This window comes from Ochlerotatus camptorhynchus, unplaced genomic scaffold (genome assembly GCF_037179485.1).
Source record: "Ochlerotatus camptorhynchus isolate MF236.1 unplaced genomic scaffold, CSIRO-AGI_Acam_v1.1 ptg000767l, whole genome shotgun sequence".
Lineage (NCBI taxonomy): Eukaryota > Metazoa > Arthropoda > Insecta > Diptera > Culicidae > Ochlerotatus > Ochlerotatus camptorhynchus.
This window is the reverse complement of record NW_027041234.1, coordinates 178649-205521: the sequence shown is the minus strand read 5'-3', so window position 1 is coordinate 205521 and position 26873 is coordinate 178649. Positions and strand designations below refer to the sequence as shown.

At 41.8% G+C, this 26873-nt stretch overlaps 1 protein-coding gene across 1 annotated transcript; it reads right to left on the bottom strand.

The window, feature by feature from the left end:
- Positions 1-24885: 24885 nt before the first annotated feature.
- Positions 24886-25792, bottom strand: LOC135714952 (ficolin-2-like). Its single transcript, XM_065238359.1, has 2 exons — positions 25100-25792; positions 24886-25040 (listed from the first exon to the last, which is right to left on the bottom strand). The coding sequence occupies exons 1-2, from the start codon at positions 25777-25779 to the stop codon at positions 24914-24916; spliced, it is 807 nt and encodes a 268-aa protein (XP_065094431.1). The 5' UTR covers positions 25780-25792; the 3' UTR covers positions 24886-24913.
- Between the last annotated feature and the right edge of the window lie 1081 nt (positions 25793-26873).

The window sequence follows — 26873 nt, the reverse complement described above, 5'->3', positions numbered from 1 at the left end:
ACAGACAGACAGACAGACAGACAGACAGACAGACAGACAGACAGACAGACAGACAGACAGACAGACAGACAGACAGACAGACAGACAGACAGACAGACAGACAGACAGACAGACAGACAGACAGACAGACAGACAGACAGACAGACAGACAGACAGACAGACAGACAGACAGACAGACAGACAGACAGACAGACAGACAGACAGACAGACAGACAGACAGACAGACAGACAGACAGACAGACAGACAGACAGACAGACAGACAGACAGACAGACAGACAGACAGACAGACAGACAGACAGACAGACAGACAGACAGACAGACAGACAGACAGACAGACAGACAGACAGACAGACAGACAGACAGACAGACAGACAGACAGACAGACAGACAGACAGACAGACAGACAGACAGACAGACAGACAGACAGACAGACAGACAGACAGACAGACAGACAGACAGACAGACAGACAGACAGACAGACAGACAGACAGACAGACAGACAGACAGACAGACAGACAGACAGACAGACAGACAGACAGACAGACAGACAGACAGACAGACAGACAGACAGACAGACAGACAGACAGACAGACAGACAGACAGACAGACAGACAGACAGACAGACAGACAGACAGACAGACAGACAGACAGACAGACAGACAGACAGACAGACAGACAGACAGACAGACAGACAGACAGACAGACAGACAGACAGACAGACAGACAGACAGACAGACAGACAGACAGACAGACAGACAGACAGACAGACAGACAGACAGACAGATGAAGACAACGTTGAACAAGACTCCAACGAGGAACTCATAGCAGCAGCGAAAGGGTTCTAAGTAGTCAACGTGACAGACACGGGGCAGAAATCGCTTAGAATCACGGCGGGAGTTCCCCAAGGCTCTATTCTAGGTCCCACGCTGTGGAACGGAATGTACAATGGCGTGCTGACGCTCAAGCTGCCCAAAGGAGTTGAGATCGTTGGCTTTGCGGACGATGTCGTCTTGACGGTAACCGGTGAGACGCTGGAAGAAGTGGAAATGTTGGCGGCCGAGGCGATAGATACGATTGGTAACTGGATGCAAGGAGCGAAGCTGCAGATAGCCCACCACAAAACAGAAGTGATGTTGGTCAGTAACTGCAAAGCAGTGCAGCGAGCAGAAATCACCGTTGGAGAGCACACCATTGTTTCGAAGCGCATGCTAAAGTATCTGGGAGTGATGATCGACGACCGGCTAAACTTTAATAGCCACATCGAATATGCTTGCGAGAAGGCGGCGAAGGTCATCAACGCAAAAAGCAGCAGTAAGAGGCGTCTTCTGGCTAGTGTGTTCTCATCGATACTAAGGTACGGAGGTCCAGCCTGGATTGAAGCGCTGAAAACGAAGCAGAACCAAAGGAAATTGAGCAGTACGTTCCGGCTCATGGCCATGCGAGTCGTGAGTGCGTACAGAACCATTTCGATGGAGGCAGTATGCGTTATCGCCGGTATGATCCCAATCGGCATCACCTTGGTGGAAGACTACGAGTGCTATATGACGAGAGAAACCAGAGGAGTACGAAAAATGGTGAGAACGGAGTCGATGGCTAAGTGGCAGCAGGAGTGGGATGCAGCAGAGAACGGTAGATGGACACACAGGCTAATACCGACTCTTTCGACCTGGGTGAACAGGAAGCATGGAGAAGTCAACTGCCACTTGACGCAGTTCCTGTCTGGTCATGGCTGCTTCAGGAAGTACCTGCATCGGTTCGGACACACAACGTCACCCTTCTGTCCGGAGTGTGGGAATGTAGAAGAATCACCAGAGCACGTGGTCTTCGAATGTCCTAGATTTGATGATGTGCGAGAGGATATGCTCACCCTTAGCACGGCGAATGTCGTCGAAGAAATGTGTCGAGAGGAGGGCACCTTTAACGCCGTCAGCAGAGCAGTAACGCAGATCATGTCAGCGCTGCAGCGAAAATGGCGAGAAGACCAACTAGAAAGTAGTACGAACTGAAAGCCGACGCCGGGAGATCTCTCCGTCAGAGTAGGCTGCATCCACCACCGGGGATAACCGAGAAGAACGTGACGCTGGGAGCAAAATGGCTCACAAATTGGAGAGACGATCAGCGAACTGGAAGCACCAATTAGCTGAGGTAAAGTGAGGTGCGTAATGCACGGCCCCCTCCGAAGTAATACGACAAGTGGTTCCGGGGTAATGGGCAAGGCGTCTAAGGAGGTTTTAGTGCGGTAAGAATCCCACACACCGTGTCACCGCGACTGTGCGCCCAGTCGTCAAGCGGTGGCACGATGGCCTTTTTGAAGGTTTCCTCCTAGCCAAAAAAAAAAAATTAAAAAAAGACAGACGGAAAAATAATTTCGAAAACAATACCGAAAAAATCAATTTTTTATGAAATGAGATGTTAAGAAAAATTTCAAGGGAATTCCGAGGATAATTTCAAGCTTATTCTGAGAAGAATTTCTCGAGGAAATTCTTCTGAAACTTTAGGGAAATTTCATTTCCAAGGTATTGTGAGAAAAAAAAAGTTCTAAATATTCAATTTTTATGACAGTTCCAAAATACTTCTGGAGAGAATTCAAATAAAATTATGCGGATAATTTTTAGTGCATCTTGCCGATAGTTCCAAGATAATTTAAGAAAGAATACCAAGGAAATCAAATGTTCAGTGAAATTCCAAAGGGTTTTTAAGCAAAATAGCAAAATTTCAAGCGAATTCCGAGGATAATTTCTAGCTCATTCAGTTTCAAGGTGTTATGAGAAAAAAAATCATAAAGGGTTCTAAACATAGTTCCAGTGGACTTCTGAGAAGAATTTCAAAGGAGTTCTTAGGAGAGTTCTAAAAAAATCCGAGAAGAACCTCAAAGATATTGAATTCTGAGGACAGTTCCAAAGGGTTTTTGGGGAGTGTTCCAAGAAAATTCTGCGTATAATTTCTAGTGTATTTTACAGATAGTTCCAAGATAATTGTGAAAAGAATACCGAGAAAATTGAATTATGAGTAAAATTCCAAAGAGTTTTTTTTTTAACTTTCAAAGGAGTACGATCATTTCTGGCTCATTACGGGAATAACTTTTTTGAAGAAATTTTTCTAAAACTCTAAGGAAAGTTCAGTTCCAGGGGTTCTGAGTAAAAGTCAAAAATAAATCCAGAGGACTTCTGAGAAGAATTTCAAAAGAGCTAATAGAGTTGTCCCCGGTTCATGAGTTGATGGGTCGATAGGTAGGGTCCAGGTGTGGGAGCTGCCTTCCTGGCACGTCGGTAGCATTGGTGCTCAGCACGGAAAACAAGATCGACGGAAAAAACAAACCAAAGGAAAAAAAAAAAAAAGTTTCAGCAGTTTATGTAATCAGCCGAAATAAAATGACTAATTCTTCAAAATCTTTAAATTTCCCCGAAAACCAGACCCCGACAGACAGACAGACAGACAGACAGACAGACAGACAGACAGACAGACAGACAGACAGACAGACAGACAGACAGACAGACAGACAGACAGACAGACAGACAGACAGACAGACAGACAGACAGACAGACAGACAGACAGACAGACAGACAGACAGACAGACAGACAGACAGACAGACAGACAGACAGACAGACAGACAGACAGACAGACAGACAGACAGACAGACAGACAGACAGACAGACAGACAGACAGACAGACAGACAGACAGACAGACAGACAGACAGACAGACAGACAGACAGACAGACAGACAGACAGACAGACAGACAGACAGACAGACAGACAGACAGACAGACAGACAGACAGACAGACAGACAGACAGACAGACAGACAGACAGACAGACAGACAGACAGACAGACAGACAGACAGACAGACAGACAGACAGACAGACAGACAGACAGACAGACAGACAGACAGACAGACAGACAGACAGACAGACAGACAGACAGACAGACAGACAGACAGACAGACAGACAGACAGACAGACAGACAGACAGACAGACAGACAGACAGACAGACAGACAGACAGACAGACAGACAGACAGACAGACAGACAGACAGACAGACAGACAGACAGACAGACAGACAGACAGACAGACAGACAGACAGACAGACAGACAGACAGACAGACAGACAGACAGACAGACAGACAGACAGACAGACAGACAGACAGACAGACAGACAGACAGACAGACAGACAGACAGACAGACAGACAGACAGACAGACAGACAGACAGACAGACAGACAGACAGACAGACAGACAGACAGACAGACAGACAGACAGACAGACAGACAGACAGACAGACAGACAGACAGACAGACAGACAGACAGACAGACAGACAGACAGACAGACAGACAGACAGACAGACAGACAGACAGACAGACAGACAGACAGACAGACAGACAGACAGACAGACAGACAGACAGACAGACAGACAGACAGACAGACAGACAGACAGACAGACAGACAGACAGACAGACAGACAGACAGACAGACAGACAGTCAAATCGCACGTCGTTGACGTGCCAGACATCGTGGAGGGACTTTTCCCACAGCATGACCCAACGAACTGGCCACCTGCACCATATGGCGAGGTAGATGAAGACAACGTTGAACAAGACTCCAACGAGGAACTCATAGCAGCAGCGAAAGGGTTCTAAGTAGTCAACGTGACAGACATGGGGCAGAAATCGCTTAGAATCACGGCGGGAGTTCCCCAAGGCTCTATTCTAGGTCCCACGCTGTGGAACGGAATGTACAATGGCGTGCTGACGCTAGGAGTTGAGATCGTTGGCTTTGCGGACGATGTCGTCTTGACGGTAACCGGTGAGACGCTGGAAGAAGTGGAAATGTTGGCGGCCGAGGCGATAGATACGATTGGTAACTGGATGCAAGGAGCGAAGCTGCAGATAGCCCACCACAAAACAGAAGTGATGTTGGTCAGCAACTGCAAAGCAGTGCAGCGGGCAGAAATCACCGTTGGAGAGCACACCATTGTTTCGAAGCGCATGCTAAAGTATCTGGGAGTGATGATCGACGACCGGCTAAACTTTAATAGCCACATCGAATATGCTTGCGAGAAGGCGGCGAAGGTCATAAACGCAATAGCCAGAATCATGCCGAACAATTCTGGTCCAAGCAGCAGCAAGAGGCGTCTTCTGGCTAGTGTGTCTTCATCGATACTAAGGTACGGAGGTTCAGCCTGGATTGAAGCGCTGAAAACGAAGCAGAACCAAAGGAAATTGAGCAGTACGTTTCGGCTCATGGCCATGCGAGTCGTGAGTGCGTACATAACCATTTCGATGGAGGTAGTATGCGTTATCGCCGGTATGATCCCAATCGGCATCACCTTGGTGGAAAACTACGAGTGCTATATGACGAGAGAAACCAGAGGAGTACGAAAAATGGTGAGAACGGAGTTGATGGCTAAGTGGCAGCAGGAGTGGGATGCAGCAGAGAACGGTAGATGGACACACAGGCTAATACCGACTCTTTCGACCTGGGTGAACAGGAAGCATGGAGAAGTCTAGTTCCACTTGACGCAGTTCCTGTCTGGTCATGGCTGCTTCAGGAAGTACCTGCATCGGTTCGGACACACAACGTCACCCTTCTGTCCGGAGTTTGTGAATGTGGAAGAATCATCAGAGCACGTGGTCTTCGAATGTCCTAGATTTGATGATGTGCGAGAGGATATGCTCGCCCTTAGCACGGAGAATGTCGTCGAAGAAATGTGTCGAGAGGAGGGCACCTTTAACGCCGTCAGCAGAGCAGTAACGTAGATCATGTCAGCGCTGCAGCGAAAATAGCGAGAAGACCAACTAGAAAGTAGTAATGTGCTCACACAAATGCGAACTGAAAGCCGACGCCGGGAGATCTCTCCGTCAGAGTAGGCTGTATCCACCACCGGGGATAACCGAGTAGAACGTGACGCTGGGAGCTAAATGGCTCACAAATTGGAGAGACGATCAGCGAACTGGAAGCGCCAATTAGCTGAGGTAAAGTGAGGTGCGTAATGCACGGCCCCCTCCGAAGTAATACGACAAGTGGTTCCGGGGTAATGGGCAAGGCGTCTAAGGAGGTTTTAGTGCGGTAAGAATCCCACACACCGTGTCACCGCGACTGTCGTCAAGCGGTGGCACGATGGCCTTTTTGAAGGTTTCCTCCTTGCAAAAAAAAAAAAACAGACAGACAGAAAGTTAATTTCGAAAACAATACCGAAAAAATCAATTTTTTTTTATGAAATTACAAAGGGATGTTGAGAAAAATTTCAAGAGAATTCCGAGGATAATTTCAAGCTTATTCTGAAAAGAATTTCTCGAGGAAATTCTTCTGAAACTTTAGGGAAATTTCATTTCCAAGGTATTGTGAGAAAAAAAAAAGTTCTAAATATTCAATTTTTATGACAGTTCCAAAATACTTCTGGTGAGAATTCAAATAAAATTATGCGGATATTTTTTAGTGCATCTTGCCGATAGTTCCAAGATAATTTAAGAAAGAATACCGAGGAAATCAAATGTTCAGTGAAACTCCAAAGGGTTTTTAAGCAAAATTTCAAGCGAATTCCGAGGATAATTTCTAGTTCATTCAGTTCCAAGGTGTTATGAGAAAAAAAATCATAAAGGGTTCTAAATATAATGCCAGTGGACTTCTGAGAAGAATTTCAAAAGAGCTCTTAGGAGAGTTCTAAAAAAATCCGAGAAGAACCTCAAAGATATTGAATTCTGAGGACAGTTCCAAAGGGTTTTTGGGGAGTGTTCCAAGAAAATTCTGCCTATAATTTCCAGTGTATCCTGCAGATAGTTCCAAGATAATTTCGAAAAGAATACCGAGAAAATTGAATTATGAGTGAAATTCCAAAGGGTTTTTTTTTTAAACTTTCAAAGGAGTACGATCATTTCTGGCTAATTCCGGGAATAACTTTTTTGAGGAAATTTTTCTGAAACTCTGAAGAAATTTCAGTTCCAATGGGCTCTGAGTAAAAGCCAAGAAGGGTTCTAAAAATAAATCCAGAGGACTTCTGAGAAGAATTTCAAAAGAGCTCATAGAGTTCTAAAAATTTCGAAGGAATTTTGAGGATGGTCTTTCTCGCACTAATTCAAAGCGTCTTCCAAATAAGCTTTAATATAAATATAACATTCAATTCTCTATATCCGTAACACGCGCGCGAGGCTCAAACTTTTGTAGACTACCTACAATTACTTTTTTTTTTAATTAACTACCAATATTAAATCAAATATCTAAAATCCATCATCACCATCAGGTCACAATTATTGTCCACCTTTATTACCTACCGATTTTGAGCGACGTTTCCTGATCTTGGTGGTTTTTAATTTTGGGATGAAAAATAATCTTGAAATTCATCATTTTTTTCCCCTAATTCTGACTGCCTTTACGACGAAAATAAGACTCATCATCACCTGGACGGCGAAGGTTTCCAACTGCGAGCGCTTGCCTGGCTTGGGATGCGTATCCAGGCGTTGTATCATTATGCTTGAGGTAGTGAACACCTTGCTGGCGCCACAAATCGCCCGCCGTGCACCACATGCAGATTATTGCCGAGGTCCAGCTGAGATGATGATACGAAAGCGGAATGGAACGAATATGACGAGGATTATGATTGACTTCGGGATGGGCTTACCGTTGAAGAATTCACCTCCGATAATCTTGATCTGGAAACCAATTCGCATCAGTCGGAGCCAGGTCATGCAAGATCACAAGCAAACCAAAAAAAAAAAATGACACACGGCAGCGGCGGCGACGGTCATTCCGACTGAGTACGGGTATTGTTATGCTGCGTGCGTTTCGCGTGCGGCCGTTTCCATAATAATAATCACCTCCGATTTGCGCGGCGCGTCTGTGTCCTGAACTGGGTGGCGCCGGACACAGTGCCTTTTGTACTTGGCTCCATTCACAGCACTTCGGTATCTCTCGCTGCTGGCCGTTGGTGTTGTTTGGTGTGTGGCGCCAGCGGTAATAAAAGAAAAGGCGTACACCGGAGAAGTGAGACATACAAGAGCATAAACGAGGGGTAGGTTGGGGTTGGAAGCATTCTTCCCAAAGGTACTATTGGGTTCAGAGAACATGCCGCTGCTTCGACAGACTGACACTTGTAGGGAGCTGATTGGAAAATTGGCAGGGCCAGTCGCTCTCTCGGCACTCATGCTGTGAGTGACCCCAATTTGCCCTCTCGATCGATGGCGGTCGGCAGCAGTGATTCGGTTTCGAAACCACGTATGAAAACGTGTAATTAATTAAGTCCAAAATTGGGCGCGATGTCTTTTGACCAACCCAGCCGATGACGGCGAGTGGGTTCCGAGTTCGGAGACAATCTATTGGCCGCTTGGCGCGCGCGCGTAGGGGTATGGAGACTGTATTTGATCATGAGCTTTCGCGTGTACCCACTGCTGCAAGCGATCCGATCAGAGTCGAATCATGAAAGTTAATCTTATAATTAAGTGAAATTTAATATTATATTGGATGGATGCTGTTGAAATCTGCTTTTTCCTCATTTTACGGAGTACCCAACAGTAAAACGAATTGCCAATCGCTTGTTGGAATCCAGCCCTGTTCCATTCCAGAAACTGTTGCAGATAGTTGAGTTTCGAGCTCCAACAAAATGTTCAGGTTTGAATCCATAAAAAAAACATCATTCAGTCGATTACGTTGTTATTCATGGCGGCTTAGCTAACCCACACCCACATATCACTTATGAGCGAGGAAGTCGAGTTCGGAACTTATGCAGCGTCACCAAACGCCGCATCATCTTTAAACCGAGTAAATGAGTCAATATTTAATTTGACCAAAGCATGAATGCTTCCATGGGTCATCAGACTAAACTGAAGTTCCGACAGATCCATCTTGGTAGAATCATCACCGGAATGAGAAAATTTGATAGATAACGCTTATCACCTGCAAATAGGGAAACGAGGGCAGCATGGAGAGCGTTCCGAATCCGTTCGATATGTCTCCGGAATGTTGGTGTGTATCTTTCGATAAGGTGCACACTAATATAAGGGAGCGTTAATTAAGTACGACATGTTGGGTGAGAGGGGGGGGGGGTTATTAACGGGTGACAATGTATTAGGTATAGGAAAAACGTAACGAAAGGGTGAGTGGGAGGGTTGGTTTTTTTAAATTAATTTATTTGTACAGGTTCAATCGAATAAACTTTACAGAGAATTATGCATATATATATAAAAAAAATACACTCGCAATACAAACTAAACACTAGGTTAATCAACCTACAAACTAAGGTTGATATTCTTGAAGGAGTATATATGAATTTCTTAGCCAAAATATTCCGAACTGGAACATTAGGTTATCTACCTCGAGCCCGAAGGGAATCGTATAGCTAAGATCTGACTCCACGATGCTCAGCACAAGACCAAATAATGAGGGAGGGGGGGTTGATTTTCGCTAAATTTCTCATGACGTGCTTAATGCATGCTCCCTAATGGAAACCGTTCGCTTGTTTGCCCCCTGCGATGATGGTTCACCCAAACACGGCTCGTGTGTGATTCATCAGACGCCGTTGGTACGTGCCCAGCAGAAAGTGAAGGTGTTCTGTTTGTCAACGGTTTATGGCTTATTCGACTATCAACGGCCCTCAGTAAACATTGCTCGATTGTCAATATCGCTATGTTTAATTTTATGGCTGTTGGCCTGCATGAAATATATCGTCGGTCTCATGCAATACTGTCACATCTCAAAATTTACCATTCAGTCAAAGGCATACAAAACCAAATGATATCACTGTATTATACCTTATTTTTAAAGGCCGTATATTTCTCGAACCTGGGATTTGCAAAACAAAGGAATTCAGTGATAAAATTTACATTAAAAAAAAACAAAGTATAAATTTTGTCGAATTTTATTAAGAGTTGTGACAGTTTTGCATGAAACCGGCAATATGGAATTATAAAATTTTAACGATCCCACGAAATGTGATGAACAATATTAACTTATTTAATTTCAAACAATGTTAGAAGAACACAGTCCGTATACATTTAATGAAACTTTTCGTTACTTACATTTTTTAAAAAGTTTATTGACTTTTCAGCTGTTTTAAAACTTAGTTAAAAATTTCAAAAAAGGTAGGTTGTTATTTTGCGTGGAAATCAAATGGGGTTCGAAATGCTTGATTTGTCTATCTTTAATTTTATTGCTGAGAACCAAAGATGTACACTGATGTGGCCCAAAATAACAGTTTATCTGGAAACCGGGGGGCCAAGGATGTTACAAAGGAACTTTAGTATGGCGGCGACTCTGAAAACCGTGATTTAGAGTGTAACAATCCCTTTTGTTACGCCCGCTCAGCCCACAAGTGACTCTAATCACACTCTGGGTCGGCTTCTTTCCACCGAGGTTTGCAAAAGTAGAGGAAAAACCATAAATTAATTAATTTTCTTACTGACGGCGATTTATTGAATTTTTGCCCTAACGGTCCCTAACAGCCCTATCTCTTCCTATCAATAATTACTCACGGTTTCTGTTTGTGTGTGGTATCAGTGTCGGGCCCGTCGATGAACGTTAGCTGGCTGCAGCCCAGTGGCAGGCGCGTAGGCAACATGTTATATTATGACAGCGGGCCCAGCACAGCAAAACAAACGATTTGAGCCCGGGACATGCTGCCTACTGTCAAACGCTGCTGTTGGTATAGGCCTTGTCAGTGGCCTGGCTGGCTGGTTCTGTAACGGCTGGCACGAGGACTCCGTGCCTGGTTGGATGCTACGGACTTTGTCTCCTTCCTTGTCGTTCACGCCAATCGTGCCGAATGCCCTGATTGCGCCGTTCGCGTCGATTACGCGGATCTGGCTTCTCCGAATCTGGTGGGATGGTTGCGCCAATCGTGCCGATTGCCCCGATTGCACCGTGTACGTCGATTGCACTCGTCTGGTTCCCCGGGACGTAGATGGTTCCACGCCGACAATTCAAGTATGGCAGTCGATCGTGGTTCACAGAGCTTTTCCACCACTTCACTTGGTTTTGGTTTTCTTCGAGAGCTAAGGTCTGGATGCTTTTCTGGTGCTCAAGCAAGTGACCGAGCCTATCTACTTGCAATCCTCAGGAACTGGCGAATAGGCCTTTTTTCTGTGGTTGTTATAGGTACCAATCACCCATCAGGCAGTACCAGCGTTTAGGGGTGTACTGTGGGTGTGTCGTGTTGTTGAGGCTGTGTACAATACCTTTACAGTGTGTTGTGCTTTTTAATTTAGTCGTTAGCCGTCGTTTGCCTTCTAGATTAAATTTGCATGATACCTAGTTAAATTTTATTTGTTTGCATGAATTTTACTATTTATATAGCTTTTTTATTTATTATTTTAGTTTGAATTAAGTCCCTATCTAGCTAGTTAAAAGAAAAAAAAATCGAAGTACGTGTTTTGCTGCGTTTTTTTCGTTCTTATAAAATGATAAACTTTTACAATTTCGGTTTAAAAAAGTGGTGTTCAAAAGTACAATAAGTGTCAATTACCAAATTTTTCCATTTCCGCTGCATTAGGTATCGTTTGTTCCAAAAACGCGTTGCAACACTCAGTTAAATTCATTTGCCTTTTCGTTGTTCTATTGGACGTAATGACTTTTCATTACGATGACTACCAGTTTGTGCTGCAGCAGTAAATTTGTTAATCAGTTTTATTCCGTATTTCTAAGCAGTGTAACATTCCGGTGCAGCAGAAGTAGGACAACAGTGCACCGTTGAAGAATTGAGTGGAAGTAGTTAGTATTCTCTGCGGCCCTACTGGTTCTCCCAGCTAGGCTTCACTAAAGTTGAGAAGTCCCGTATGTGATCCAGTATGTACGCGCGTCAAATCTTTTACTCGGTATAATAGTCCAACGTACGCGCGCGCCAAATCGAATGATATCAAAAGATATCAAACCAACAACTTCCTTTCAGACGTCAATTTGATCAAATAGTTCGCTTTCAAGTAAGGATTTTTTTAAAGAATCAATCCCATTTATTTACAAAAGCCCTCATAAAAAGCTAGTCCAGAAAAATGGTCAAAACATATGTGCAAAATTTGATTCGAAAAAAGTTCGATTGCGAACCGTACTCGCTAGAATAGCAGAAACCACCAATGTAAAGCCAGAATCTGTGGCTGGGCAGTTGGACTGATTCTTCACGCATCGGCGCCACAAATCGATGCGGATGATAATGTCCTTGAAAGTCCCACTAATGAACTACATATCTCGGCAAAGCTCAGACCATTTTCACCCTGTTACTACTGCTGATACCCACTACTGCGCCAAACAACATTAGGGTGGCCCAAAATAAAACTTTATCTGGAAACGTGGGGGTTAACTCTCCAAATTAGAGCCATGGATGTTACAATAAAACCTGGCAACTTTGAAAAACGTGATTTAGAGGTAGTTTCGGTAAGGTTTAAAAAAAAAAGACGAAATTTCATAACCCTAGTTGATCAAATATTTCTAATCCATCGACATTTAGTGCAACCCAGCCTTTTATTATTTTTTCATTCTTTTGGATCCGGACTAGGGTAAATGTATGTAATGTTGGCCTAAGTGTCCCTAATTTGGGCCCATACATAAATCCAGCAATCGACTAAATTTTCAATAGCAACCAAACATATCCATTAGTACCGTCCCAATGACGCGTTTATCTAGATAAAATTGATAAATAGTAGATTTTTAGCGCTGGGCCCAATCTTAGATCCATAGGCCAACATTAGAGCCATTTCCCCTATATGAAAAAAAAAGTCTCGGCCTGCTAAATGCTTGATTTTTTATATTTGTTTTTCCATTCTCAGAAATCAAATTTTGTTCGGTGTATAAAGACATTTGATAGATACACACTAGACTGCCAGCGAAAATGGTAATTTTTAATTTCGCTAACAAACCATATACAAAATGTTTATTGCCTCGAAAAATGAGCCAACGGCTGAAAGTCTCCTTAATAAAGACATAAAAAAAAAAATCCTATGCAAAATTTGAGCTTAATCGGACATGATTTAGGGGTGGCGCAAACGCGTCAAAGTTTGACTTTTTTCACTCTCGAAAATCTTCCAAGGGGAGGGGGGGTTACATGAAATTTCGGAAATCAAAAAAAAAAAAATTAATGCCAAATGTCTTAAAAATGCATGAAACGTCGAGATTTGGTGTTATCTCGAAAATTTTTTTTTTTCAAAAATCGACTTTTTTTCATGAGTTCTATATGAAATATAGAAGATTGATGAGTCGGCTTCTAAAACTGTTCACAATTGTCTCCAACCTGCTTATATATCGAATTAAACTACCATTTAGGATCTAATACGAAATAATTCACTAGGGTGGTCCAATTATTCTTCATTAGGGTGGTCCAAAAATTCAAAAATATATGAAAAACCACAACTTTTCATCAGAATGTCCTAAAATCAATTGTAAAAATATCTTGAATTGTGGTAATCTGTTTTTTTTTGGGAATCATGAGTTTTACACAAGAGGAACATTTGCCTGAAAAGATGAAAAATACTTTTTTTATACTTTGCCATATATTTCCTTATTAGCTACACCAAATCAGATTTCCTGGTACTCTTATAATTTTTTCGATGATCTTCAACTAATTGTAAAATGCACTGCTTTTGATCTTCAATCGTTGATAGTTTTGAATTGTATGTTTTAATCAATGCTATACCACGCTCTGTATTATCATTAACTACTTCCAAACATTGAACCCGTCTTTTGGCATTTTTAAGCTCTATGGAACTACTCCACTGCTCCATATCGACATTCAGCAACGACTTCGGAATTTGGAGAGCTTTGAATAAGTTTTCAATACCACTGCTGCCTTGTACAAACGAGTGTAGTTCAATCGTTGAAATATCGTTGGATCCAACAATGGATCTAGCTGTAATGTTTTTATGAGTATCTGTTAAAAAAAAATCATTAGAAAATTAAATGCAAATGTATCAATTAAAGCATTTACCTGAGAATTATAAGAGTACCAGGAAATCTGATTTGGTGTAGATAATAAGGAAATATATGGCAAAGTATAAAATAAGTATTTTTTCATCTTTTCAGGCAAATGTTCCTCTTGTGTAAAACTCATGATTCCCAAAAAAAAAAAAACAGATTAACGCAATTCAAGATATTTTTACAATTGATTTTAGGAATTTCTGATGAAAAGTTGTGGTTTTTCATATATTTTTGAATTTTTGGACCACCCTAATGAAGAATAATTGGACCACCCTAGTGAATTATTTCGTATAAGATCCTAAATGGTGGTTGAATTCGATATATAAGCAGGTTGGAGACAATTGTGAACAGTTTTAGAAGCCGACTCATCAATCTTCTATATTCCATATAGAACTCATGAAAAAAATCTAAGTCCCAGAAAGTCGATTTTTGAAAAAAAAAAATTTTTTTTTGGAGATAACACCAAATCTCGACGTTTCATGCATTTTTAAGACATTTGGCATCAAATTTTTTTTTTGATTTCCAAAATTTCATGTACCAATCCCCCCCCCCCCTTGGGAGATTTTCGAGAGTGAAAAAAGTCAAACTTTGACGCGTTTGCGCCACCCCTAAGTCATGTCCGATTGAGCTCAAATGTTGCATAGGGTCATTTTTCGAGGCGATAAACATTTTGTATATGGTTTGTTAGCGAAATTTGATGGTCAAATTTTACCCATACATTCATTGGCAGTCTAATACACACTTAGAAAAAATCATGTGCGTCAATTTTGACATAAATTTAAGTCATAACAGACGCGAAATAAAGCTTAATCAAACACACTTTTTGCCGAGCAACGAACTTTTCAGTTTCGGAGCACTTAATATTACAAGAAATGTTTGTTTACGTCTCATCTTTTATGTCAAAGATGGATTCCATTACTTGTAAAGGTAGTTCCCAACAAACATTGAATGTTTAATGAGAGCTTATTCAGGCAAAAATAAGCTTCTTCAGCTAACAAATGGATTATTCTTAACAGTTGAACAAGATATCCCACTAATCAATTCCTCATACAAGGCATATACACTGATAGGCAAAATAAAGTGCCCACCCCATCATTTTTGAAATTTCTCTCATTTATTTGGTTCAAATTCAAATAAACACACCGTAGTCTGTTTCGATGTCTTACCTTTATTATTCTTTTAAAGTTACACCTATGGAATACTGAAAATATAAAGTTTTACTTGAAGTAAAAGAAAATCAATTTGGATTGAAAAAGAAAACAGTGACAAAAAAAAGTGCCCACTTCAAAAATCGGTATGTTTTCGATAAGTTTCCATCGGAAAACCCCTCGATTGTTTTTGTTTTGAAAGTTTGACATGTATTGAAGCAAACGGGTGGAACTGGTGCATTTGTACACGTGATCGCATTTGAATCAGTTGAAAAAAATGGAGGACGTAGTGATTTCGAAAGCAATTCCCGTGTGTATCCGAAAATTGGTTGTTCGTGATGTGCAAAACGGTGAATCGCACCGGTCTGTCGCTAGGAAGTACAATATCAGCAAAACAGCGGTCGGGAAAATTCTGCAGAAAATGAAATCGTTCGGATCAGTGGTGGATCGCCCTGGCAGAGGCAGGATGCGCAAAACGGATGCGAGAACGGACACCAAGATCATGCGTGAAGTGAAGAAGAACCCGAAGGTAACTGTCCGCGAGATCCAGGAGGCTCTTCAGCTAACAGTTTCCAGTCGAACTGTTCGTCGCCGTCTCGTAGCACAGGGGTTGAACAGCAAAGTTGCTCGGAAGCGCCCATTTATCAGCAAGGCAAACAAAGTCAAACGGCTTAAGTTTGCTAAGGAGCATGCTGATAAGCCCCTAGAGTTCTGGAAAACGGTTCTCTGGACGGACGAATCAAAATTCGAACTGTTCAACCGGAAGCGACGGGTTCGTGTGTGGTGTAGATCGGGTGAGGAGCTTCAGGAGCGCCACATACAAGGCACGGTGAAGCATGGAGGAGGAAATGTGATGGTCTGGGGGTGCTTTTCGTGGGGTGGAGTGGGAAGCCTGGTGAAAATCGACGGGATAATGACGGCAGATTCCTACATCGACATCCTGCGGGAAAATCTGGAAGTTTCGCTGATCCAGACGGGCCTTGAGGAGAAATTCGTATTCCAGCAGGACAACGATCCGAAGCATACTGCCAAGAAGACTAAGTCTTTCTTCCGGTCATGTCGAATTAAACCACTGGAATGGCCTCCACAAAGCCCGGACCTCAACCCCATCGAGAATTTGTGGGCGATTCTCGATGCCAGGGTTGACAAAACTGGTGTTACCAATAAAAATAACTATTTTGAAGCCCTGGAGCGCGCCTGGGAAGAACTAGATCCACAGCACCTGAAGAATCTAGTGGAGAGCATGCCGAAGCGCCTGCAGCTGGTCCTGAAGGCCAAAGGAGGACACATTAACTATTAGGCTGGTATTCTTTTACTTTATTTTATGTTTTCTGGAGTTAAAATGCAGTGGGCACTTTTTTTTGTCACTGTTCTTTTTTACACCCATTTTGATTTTTTTTTCTTCGAGTCAGTCTCTTCTTTTTATCTGGTATTCTATAAGTGAAACTTAAAAAGAATATAAAGAATAAGATATAAAAAATACTACAGTGTATTTACTTTAATTTGAACCAAATAAATGAGAGAAATTCAAAAAATGATGGGGTGGGCACTTTATTTTGCCTATCAGTGTAGTTACCACCCTTATGTGATCGCAGTGCTATCTGTTGAGTGCACATTGAAACTATTCGAAGTTCCCCGCCAACTTTACCACCAGAGCTCAATAACTGACAGGTGTCAGCATGAAAGATGTCAACGCGGACGTTGATGATCAGCCGAGGAAAGAGGACGATATCATCCTCGAAGTCATCATTATTAAATTGCGATAACAAGATCCTTACTTGTTTGTGATTGCTTCGATTTTCAATCATTACCACTTTATACGCAACAGAAACACTTGAGAAGATAATCACACATCCAAGCGCGCATCATGATGTGCTTGTAATATGTTTTGCTTTCGAGCGAAAGAGTTTCCAATATACCACCGGTATCAGTAAGATGCAAATCTCTAACAGTAATTTACGATTTGCGGAGCTGTTCTTCAACATATGTAATCTTAATAAGCATAGAAGTAAACATGGGAAAAAGTACAAGGGTCTGTGCCTAGGGGCACGAACGGAAGCTTGACGTAGGACCGCTAAAGGACGGAAAAATGTGAACATTTAGTTCTTTTAATTGTCATCAAATTTTGGTTAAAGAGTATTCAAAGAATTATATGAATGGGGCGGGACGGAAAGTATCGTTTGTGCAGAATGTGTAAAAAAAGGAGGGACTTCAAGCGATTGAACTGGTGAGTGCTAGTTTTCTCACAAATTTGATTTTATTGGCTTTCTGGGGACTGAATATACACCCAAAGCGAATTATTTCCACTTCTCTCAAATTATATATGGATTTTTAACACTTCCTACCAGCGTGTTCTGGAAAATGGTCGGACGATGATTAATCTCACCAATACATTCGGGCCTACAATTCCACACCTTCTATAGAGACCAGGTTGAACCTTGATAGCTAGCTGCTGGCGGGAACTGATGACCTTGACAAATGTCCAAATAAGACTCTTAAAACAATTTATGGTGGTCCTGAAAAGGACCGTTTTGTAGTTATGGTTGAGTAATGCTGAGCTGAGCACGACAAGCTACTGATTCCGATCCTAGCCTAGCGGTGGGACTTTTTCCTCCTCTATGGTTTCTCATATAAGCTCTGCAGCTCGCTGCTTGCAGACAGCCTTTCGTTGTTGTTGAAAGCACTCCTGCTGTTGCTGCTACTGCTACTACTGCTGCTGCTGGACTGAACACTCCCACTTACGGGGATTGAATGAGCACCGTTCAGTGGGACCGCATCGAATTCGATTTTTAAGTCTGTGTTAGGGAATGCGCTGTTTTCAGACATTCGGTGATAATTTTGATCACCATTGCAACAGTTGGACATTTGGTATTTTTCAATAGTGACCTATTGAAAATTAACTACGTGTTCATTTTAGCAGATTGGTAGATAAATTTCCAATCGTTTGGTTTGTTTAGAATTATGTGCCATTGGTCGAAACCTGACCTCTTTTCGTAATGCTGTGCATTTTGGTTTTTTGAAATTGCGTGAATTCTATAGATCCTGTGGAGATCTATCTAGCCCTGATGTATGTGTTGGTAGAGGGAAAAATGTAAACTTTGCGGGAGACGATGTCTTAACACTCGAAAGGCAATTTTGTGAAATATGAAGTATAACAAATCCTAGCTAGTTCTGCATGATGATTCTGTTTGATTTTATTTATTTGTAAAGTGCATGGGAAATACCAGCTGGCGATTTGTTTTTTATGATAACTCCTTACTTGAAAACAGGCAAAAACTCACAAACAGGATGCTTTTAAATGGTATACAGTGTGATAATTCAATAATCAATAAATTATCTCAACATTTAGTGGCAAACCATTCATACATTTTGGTAACATACAAAAATTCTACAATCCACATTAAATTTCATATGTAAGTGCCGATTGAAACAATCTTTTTGACGTCACTACAAGGGTGATTGATTAAACGAAAGAAACGAATCGTGCGGAATGAAAGCCGAGGAAAAACTAATTGCACCAATATATTCAGGCCTACAATTCCACACCTTCTATAGACAGGTTGAGCCTTGATAACTAGCTGCTTGCGGGAACTGATGAACTTGACCAATGTCCAAATAATACTCTTTTACAAATTTTTGGTGGCCCTGAAAAGGACCATTTTGTAGTGATGGTTGAGTAATTCTGAGCAGGGTGTTCAACACGGATGAGGCTCGAGCTGTATGTCGTTTGGAGCGAGGGTGACACGCTTGGCATAGATGAACGACCCGCAGCGACTCACGAAGAGCTACTGATTCCGATCCATAGCATAGCAGTGCAGCTTCTTCCTCCTTTGATGGTTGCTTGTGTGGGCTCTGGAGCTCGCTGCTTGCAGGCAGCCTTTCGTTGTTACTGGAGAACAATTTTCAACGTCACATGCCGAAAGCACTGCTACTGCTGCTACTAATTTCGACGACCGAACACCACCACACAGTGGTGTGGTCGTTGGGAGCGTGTGGTTCTGAGTATGGCGATGAGTGTGCAAAATATTACGCAATTCCATCCTCCCTATTCACCTTGACACCAGTCTCGAAGTGACGTTTCTTCACACACATTTTGACAGTTCCTTATGGGGGTTTGCGTTGGAGTGAGAGAGTAAGAAAAAGTCCGCCATGTTTCACACATAGACTAACAGTTACATTTGAGATTTCTCCATAGGAGTACAGAGTTACAGAGCTCTCGACAACGCCAATTCGCACGCGCCCGAGGATCGGAGGCGAATGCCACTTCGACTTGTTTCGTCTACTTACTACTCTCTGACGACTGTGCTGGGGAAGCAGCATATGCATGTAGGTAATTGGTGGATTTGTTAGTTAATTCGACGCTTTTGGAAAATGCTGGAAATTTACCAGTTTTTCAATAGTTTCTTGTTGAAAATCAACATTAGTATCGTGTTATCGATGCGTAGCCATATTTCTGATCGATTGGCGATGAAATTTTTGAAATTGGACCAGAGGCAGCTGAGTTATTAACGTTCAAAATCTTTCTTAATTTGATACATGTTTCATCTTCGGTTTTCACAAAGTGTACCCCCATATAGAAATCAAAGACGTAGTCCTACGTCAAAACCCCTTCCCTTTCCATAAAGAATTATTCCAACACCCCAGCCACTGGAAATGTAAAGTATCGAAATCATTGCTAAACGTAATATAATATGCTGTATTCTTCGGCCAATGCATCATGCATTTCATTCAAAAATTACGTTGGAATACTCATTACTTTCCTATTTTATAATGTAGGAAGTAATTGACAACACCGGTCAAAACAAACGCAAACGGGAGTAGCCGAAGCTGAATGAATACGATGAGTGATGACACCACTTCGTGTTTTGATTTGCGCTGTACCGTCCGCTCAGATGTGTGGGTTCGTACATAGATGTTGGTGTGCGTGTTTTCTTCCAACGCAGCAGTTCAACGTTGTCTCGTCTAAAACCGTTTGGCGCTGTTATCTGTCTCTATAAATTCCAAAGAGTGAAGGGGGTCTGCTATTAATCAACTCAAATTGTTTGTTGGGTTATTTCTAAGTGTGTAATTTAAAAATAGAGAGTTGATTGCAAATGCTATCTAAAGGGTGTCCCACATCAAATTGCATCACGGAAAAAAAAAACTCTGTAGAAAATTACCTAGTATTCCGTTCGTGCGCCAAGCTGATGAACCTTAACATTTGACTTAAATTTCTCTACCAGACTGTAGAGTTCCACTGCCGATTCTCGTTTGAGTGAAGTGAAGTCGAAAAGAGCTTCCACATACGACCGCATCCAGCAGAAGATTCCAAGCCACTGGATAATTGCTAGCGCAAATTGGGATACTTTGAATAAGCTGCAAGGCTGCATTCGACAACGACGATCGAAGATAGTAAAACTTTTGTATGTTCGATAGACCAACCGACGAGTGAACCAACGACACAAACAAATCGTGAAAATTCATCCAATTCTCCAGCTTTCCATCGAATACGGGGAGTTTTACGTCGGGCAAACGCACCTGCGAAGCCGATGAAAGGGATTGCGCTTCTGAATGATTTGGAAACGGGTTTATAGGTGCAGTTGGAATTTTATTACGGGCCAGCAGAAAGCCCTTCGCGTGGTAGTAAGCAGACTCCAGCGAAGTTCGCTCTTTTAAATGCTTCGTCGAGTGTTTCCAGCTCGCTTTGGACGGTGTTGTAGTCCGACCATAGTCTAATCAGACTCTCCAACCGCACAGGCACCTCATCAACTTGCGTTTCTTCGTCGAAGTCGTCGACGAACGATTCTATAAGATTCAGCGACGTCACCAGGCTTTTTAGTCGCAGTTTCGACATTGCAGCAATTCTGTGGACAATGAACCAGCGCAGCACGCACAAAAGGAAAATAAATGAAGTTGGAGAGCTAATTACCTGCTAGAGGCACTAAATTGCCTTGAATTATGCGGAATTCAACCGTTCTGCGTCGTGGCAGAAATTACAGCAGGGTTTCCCTCACGGATGAAATTAGTTGAAGTAGTGGAAGTCGTAGACTGCAGATGATGGGTCTGAAAGCGAAAGACCCGCGTAGCTCACACAAAACCAGAGGACGAAATGGCGAATGTGCGATGGCGACTCACCAGGAAATTCGACGGTATCTGGCTCGAAGGACCGAAATGTCGAGAGCACAGCGAGCAGCAGCAGAATTTTTTAATCCAGCCGAAGAACGACGGACAGGACTACACAGCAAAAAAAAATGTAATATCGATCAATGTAATTCAAGCTGATGTATGAAATAATGATGTAATAGCAAAAAGCAGATACAATATTACATCAATGGATTTAATTTTGTTCGCAAAATCTATGTACATCGTACAACGTTATATTACACAACCGATGGATTGACCTGGTTGCAGCAGTTTGGATGTAATATTCAACAACTTTTTTTTTCTGTGTATGCAGCAGGTAAGTTGTTTCACTCACTTTTCATTATTTGCAGGTTTCCTTGATGACGGACCAGTCTCTCGGAAAAGTGAGGACTCACTCGCGAATAGTTAACTTAAACGCACGTTATTTTTAAACTAAGTTCAATTCAAATTACTATAATTTACTTAATTTCACATTAATTACAATATCAATGCACTTCATTCAACTTCTATCGCTTTGTTTTGATTCATATACTTCGCACTGATGATTGTTGACCGCTGATGATGACGTCGCTTGCAGAAAAAAAAGAGGATGACTCCTGTCACTCTTCGGCTTTTATAAGGGGCGCTCCGGAAGACGATGCAACGCCATGCTACCAATTGGAAGATTGCCGCAAAAGCTCAACGCAGATGTCGCCACTGCATGATGATGATAATGTTGACAGACTGCATATAAAATTCGTGAAAATTAGCATTAAATCATAATTTTCATCAAGCCTGCGTGAAATCCTTCTAATATAACATTCGAATTGAAGAAGAAAACGTTTTTACAATCAGACTGATGTGCATCTTTGACTTTTCCAGGTGAACTTTCATAAGATATATTCATTTCATTTCACGGCTCCATCAATGCTGCATCGTAAATATGATGGTAAACAGAAGTAAATTGCTCAATTACTCAAAATAAAGATGATTTGTCATCTTGTTATCACTTTGAAGACCATCTAGCACCATTTTATAGTATGGTACGTGTTAAGTAAATCAAGTTCCGGTGCGTTTTCCGTCGAAAATTGTGAGTATCAATATGTTTGCTTAAAAAAGGCCAAAGCGAACATTTATTGAATATTGGCTTCCTATACAACCAATTCTCTATTACCATCAGCATGATACAACCTTTCCTAAGTAAATTCACTTAATTTACACTTTCATCTTAGTGAAAATCGCACATATTTACCATTTTCTGAAAAATGCAGCTGCGCAGGAGGTAACCTCTCCCTGTGGGTGCTAACTTGTTATGCATAATTTGCCATGAAAACATCTCCGATCCATACCGAAATAATGACAGTTAGTTTGCAAACACGTTTTCTTACACGATTCAAGCAAAAGTTTCCATGGGAAATTATTATTTTTTCTTTATGAACCGATTTGCCCCAAAAAGCATCTGTTTTACTTGGAAAATTTAGAAACTATCCTCCTTCTTAGTTCTCACTTCGAAATGTAGGTGGCGAAAGCTTGGAAAAGTTTCACTGCAAGACGCCAATATACATTTCCCCTTTGGGCGTTTATCGGTGTCGATGAACGAGAGGTTGTTCATTGTTGGCGCTGACATCCAGGTGGCGCATCGATGTACTTTCATCACTTTTCGTGGTAGCGAACACCATTCTACCACAGACAAACAGACGTAACTCTTCATAGTGTATCTTCGTTCATGCATTTAACGGTTGATTTGAATATTATCAGTTCCGCGAACTACTCGCCGCAGCGCTGGCATCGGATCACTTTGACGTTTCTATATATTCTATAGAAATTTTATGCAATATTGTTTACGAGTTAGCGAGCAAGCTTGTTTTCCGCGAGAAACCAGATAGATGTCGTTACTGAGGTTATATGTTTTGAGATACTATGTTTTCAAGAACAAGTTTTTCAAAGAGTTACGTCTGTTTGTCTGTGATTCTACTTACAAGACTGAGAAAGCCACCCCAAAAACTAATTTCAATCAACCAGTTGAATGGATGATGATCCGTTTTTTTGTTATGTGATAAATTTAGTTTTTGATACTTAGTCACAAAATGTGTAACATATTTTTTTAAAGGTTAAATGGTTACGGTACGTTCATTAAGCTATAACTATGAAAAATTGTCTATTTTCAAAAATGTCATCGTTTTTCAGAGTGAGGTTTCCAGACAAAGTGTTATTTTGGGCCACCCTAACGGACCTGTGTTTCGCACAAATATCTCCTCTAATTAGCAATGATTTACGAGTTGACCTGAACTCAAACTCGGCACCAACGCGACGAAGGCGACATGGCCCAGATGTGTAGGTAACAGCGAAACATGAGTTCTCAAGAACTTCCAATCGATCGTGTGGGCCAATCAACCCAGTGCAATGCTTTTCTACCGTGTACTGCAGACTTGTTCCGATGATGACGTCTAGTCATTTCGATCGTTGTTGGTGGTGTGCTGTGTGAAATGTCAAATAAGAACACGTTTTCTTATCTTGTTACGGGCACCATGCTCTCTTCTCGTCCTAGGAACGTACGTACGTTCGTTCCAGGGATGGCAGATGATTTTACCAAAAGTCCGTATTTGTCTGTCCACTTAAACTTGTTTATTTTATGATAAATTGTAGGAACCCATCAGTAAAAATCTTAATGAAATCTGTATTTAATTTCAAATGTCTGTAGTCTGTGTGGAAATACAGAAATGTCTGGCAGCGCTGGTTCGAACGTGATTGCGAAGTTGTTATTTTCTTGCGTTTTCTTTCTTGTACTATACCGCAAGATACAAGGTGGCGCCCTCAGTCACAGCCGAGTGCGGCTATGATGAGTGATTGTCTCGTCTGATGAAGAATTGCAATCGGAAGGGGGCAATTAGTCACGAAGGCTTGCCATCCAAGGCCTCACTCTTATCTTTCCGATTCGACTTGTAGTTACTTTCATTCGAACCTACGCGAAATGAGATGCATCATTAATTACCAATCGGTGTTATCTTATTTAGTGCACGATTAATTAACTCCAGCTGCTTCAATGTGACCAGTGCGGTAACACTGCAGATTTGCTGGAAGAGGGCGGTCGATCCATAAATTGCAGATTTCTACAATAAAACATCGGGCCGCGCGTCGCTTCTGATTTACTACTGTTTACATCATTGAGGAATCCATCCGCGGTAGTCGCGGCACTTTGCATACAATAATAATGATTGATTTTATTGAGACGTACATGGTCTGGGGGAAGTAACGCCCGCTAGGTGGAATTTGCATCGCTAAATGAGCAAATCATTGTTGTGCGTTGCATTGCACTGCAGTTGCTTAGACTCTGTCAGTCGGATAAATTGATGGGACGTTCATTAGAATAGGATTGGGTATGGTTTGACCCTCGCAGGAATGGGATTTTCTAGAAATTCGTCAATCCTTTAAGTCCAGAAAATATAGCACAACAGCCTTTCAATTGGTGTGTTTGTTTTTGGGGTCGAGCAGACATTTTATTGCCCAAGGGCGGGGAGTAAGGACTACACTCAAATTAATGTACCACCGTCGCTAGAGTGCCGATTCCCGGTCTGTTCGCTGATATTTTCGGTCTACACATTTGGTCAACATTCCTGGACATACAGTATCATTGAGCTTTCGAACAGCATTCAACATCATGTAGCGATAGGTTTCAAAGGCTGACAGTCAACAATAACAATAACAACTGAGGACACATTTGCAAAGTAAATTTTATTGAACTACAATTCCACTAGTTGCCATAGAAGGGTATGAACTAACTGGCCGGGCGAATCATCATTCGCGACCGTTTCAGGCCATAGTTGTATCCTCGGAAGGATTCCCAGCACAGCATCGTAGCATATTCTTTCCTTGCTCCTGGCAGGTATAGACCGTTGAGATTGCTGCAATGAATGGAAAAATTAATGGCGGCACGTCAAGTCAAAATCTTCCACCATCTTACCTTAGATGACAGGCCTTGTGCCACCAACCGCTTTTGTACATAACAGCACAGTGGTCCGTTGGAAGTGAATCATTATCGGCATCCAAGGTTGAAAAGGTTTGATTCACCACGATGCTGAAGGAGTCGCCAGCATCCCCTTTGTACGTTCCCACGCTGTTAACTTTGTATTTCTCCGCAGGTCCTGCCACCGAAAAGTCACTGTACTGCGCAACTACCGTCCTTCCGTCGAAATCTTGTAGAAGAATGTGCAACTCATGCCGCCGTGTGTAGGTCAATTCGTGGATACGTTTCAATCCCAGCCAAAACTCTGCCCGAAGGTCTCCGAAACCGTTTTCGTACTCGCTCCAGCTACGGTAGAAGTTCACCGATCCATCGAATCGGTTCTGGATTACGGTCCAGCCTCCTGCGGAGTATTCTTGATCACATAAAGCCAGAAAATGATCATTGAAACCGAACTGCGGTTGAATGCGATGAATGCCGGATCGACGGTATGGAACATCGCTGCAGGATTGTGGTGCACTTTTGGCTTCCGATCCGAAGACTAACACGTTGACGTCATTTAGTTCGGAAACGATTGACGAAGTTTCATCAACAGTAGAAAAGTTGCCATCAGTCCACTCAATGAGAGAACTTTCTACCACGACCAGTGAAAGGAAGAAATAAACTGACTTCAAGATCATGTTGTTAGAATGAATGTACTACGAGCTCCTACTGTGATGCATTCCGTATTTATATTTGACTGTTGTACGGTGCTATCTCGATTGTGCAGTCACTAACAAATATGCAAGTAAATATTTACACCCGTCTTATCAGACTTGACGTTGAATTTACGCTTTGGTTCTTGTGCTATACCGTTTGGGATTCCTTCAAACGTGACGCGGTACCTGGGATATTTAATTTGAATTAGTGCATTAGTCGATCATACACGACGATATTGACAAAACAGCATTTGTCACTATCATGAAATGAACATGGCCATCAAGCGATGGCTTGTCACTTGTAATTGGCAATGCAGTGCATTAGGGTGGGTCATTAGATGTGCCAAATTCTAACGCATTAGTACATGATCTGGATTTGCGGGAGTATTTTTAAGCCTGTATGAGAAAATGGATGATAAATGGAGTAAAAGGTTAATAAGTCAAGTTGACCCTCCATAATGACAAAGAAAGGAAGCTCATCTCTGCTTCGAAAAGTGAAAAAAATCGATGTAATTTATAGTGCCACCTAGCGGTGGAAAGTACGGTTTTTACCCGGAAAATATTGGTAGCATTATACCAGTTTCAATGACAGGTACAAGTACAGCTTGGCTGTTTTAAAGCGGTTTTATAAAAAATTAAATATTTTTCTATCAATACAATTCATTCGTAGAAAGTAGAAAGTAGAAAACCGAGAATTCCGACACGGGTCAATTGATTTTACTCTCAATCTGTATGTAAAACATAACTTCGGAAAAATTAACCGGTATTTTCGATCCACTTGGAAGCTGGAAAATATGACTCGTGAAGTGAATAAATAAATATGTTTCATACGTTAAACCTAAGATATAGTGCTCTAAATAGTGCATCATAGGGTGATTACAAACAAGAAAAAAAAATCGTTTTTTGCTAGTCTTATTTTCCAGCTTTCAAGTGGAACAACAATATTATACTCAGATTAAATCCCGATAACAAATGTCCGACTGATTTGGTATCGACGTTGGTGTTAATCAATACAATCATAAGCAAACCATTAGCAGATTTTACAAACAGGGATTGTATTAAAAGTTAATCTGAGT

Excerpts from the sequence above, each read along its gene's own strand:
- LOC135714952 (XM_065238359.1), bottom strand. The coding sequence starts at position 25,779 with ATGATCTTGAAGTCAGTTTATTTCTTCCTTTCACTGGTCGTGGTAGAA. Across the intron at positions 25,041-25,099 it reads CACAAGGCCTGTCATCTAAG|CAATCTCAACGGTCTATACC; the intron begins GTAAGATGGTGG and ends CATTCATTGCAG.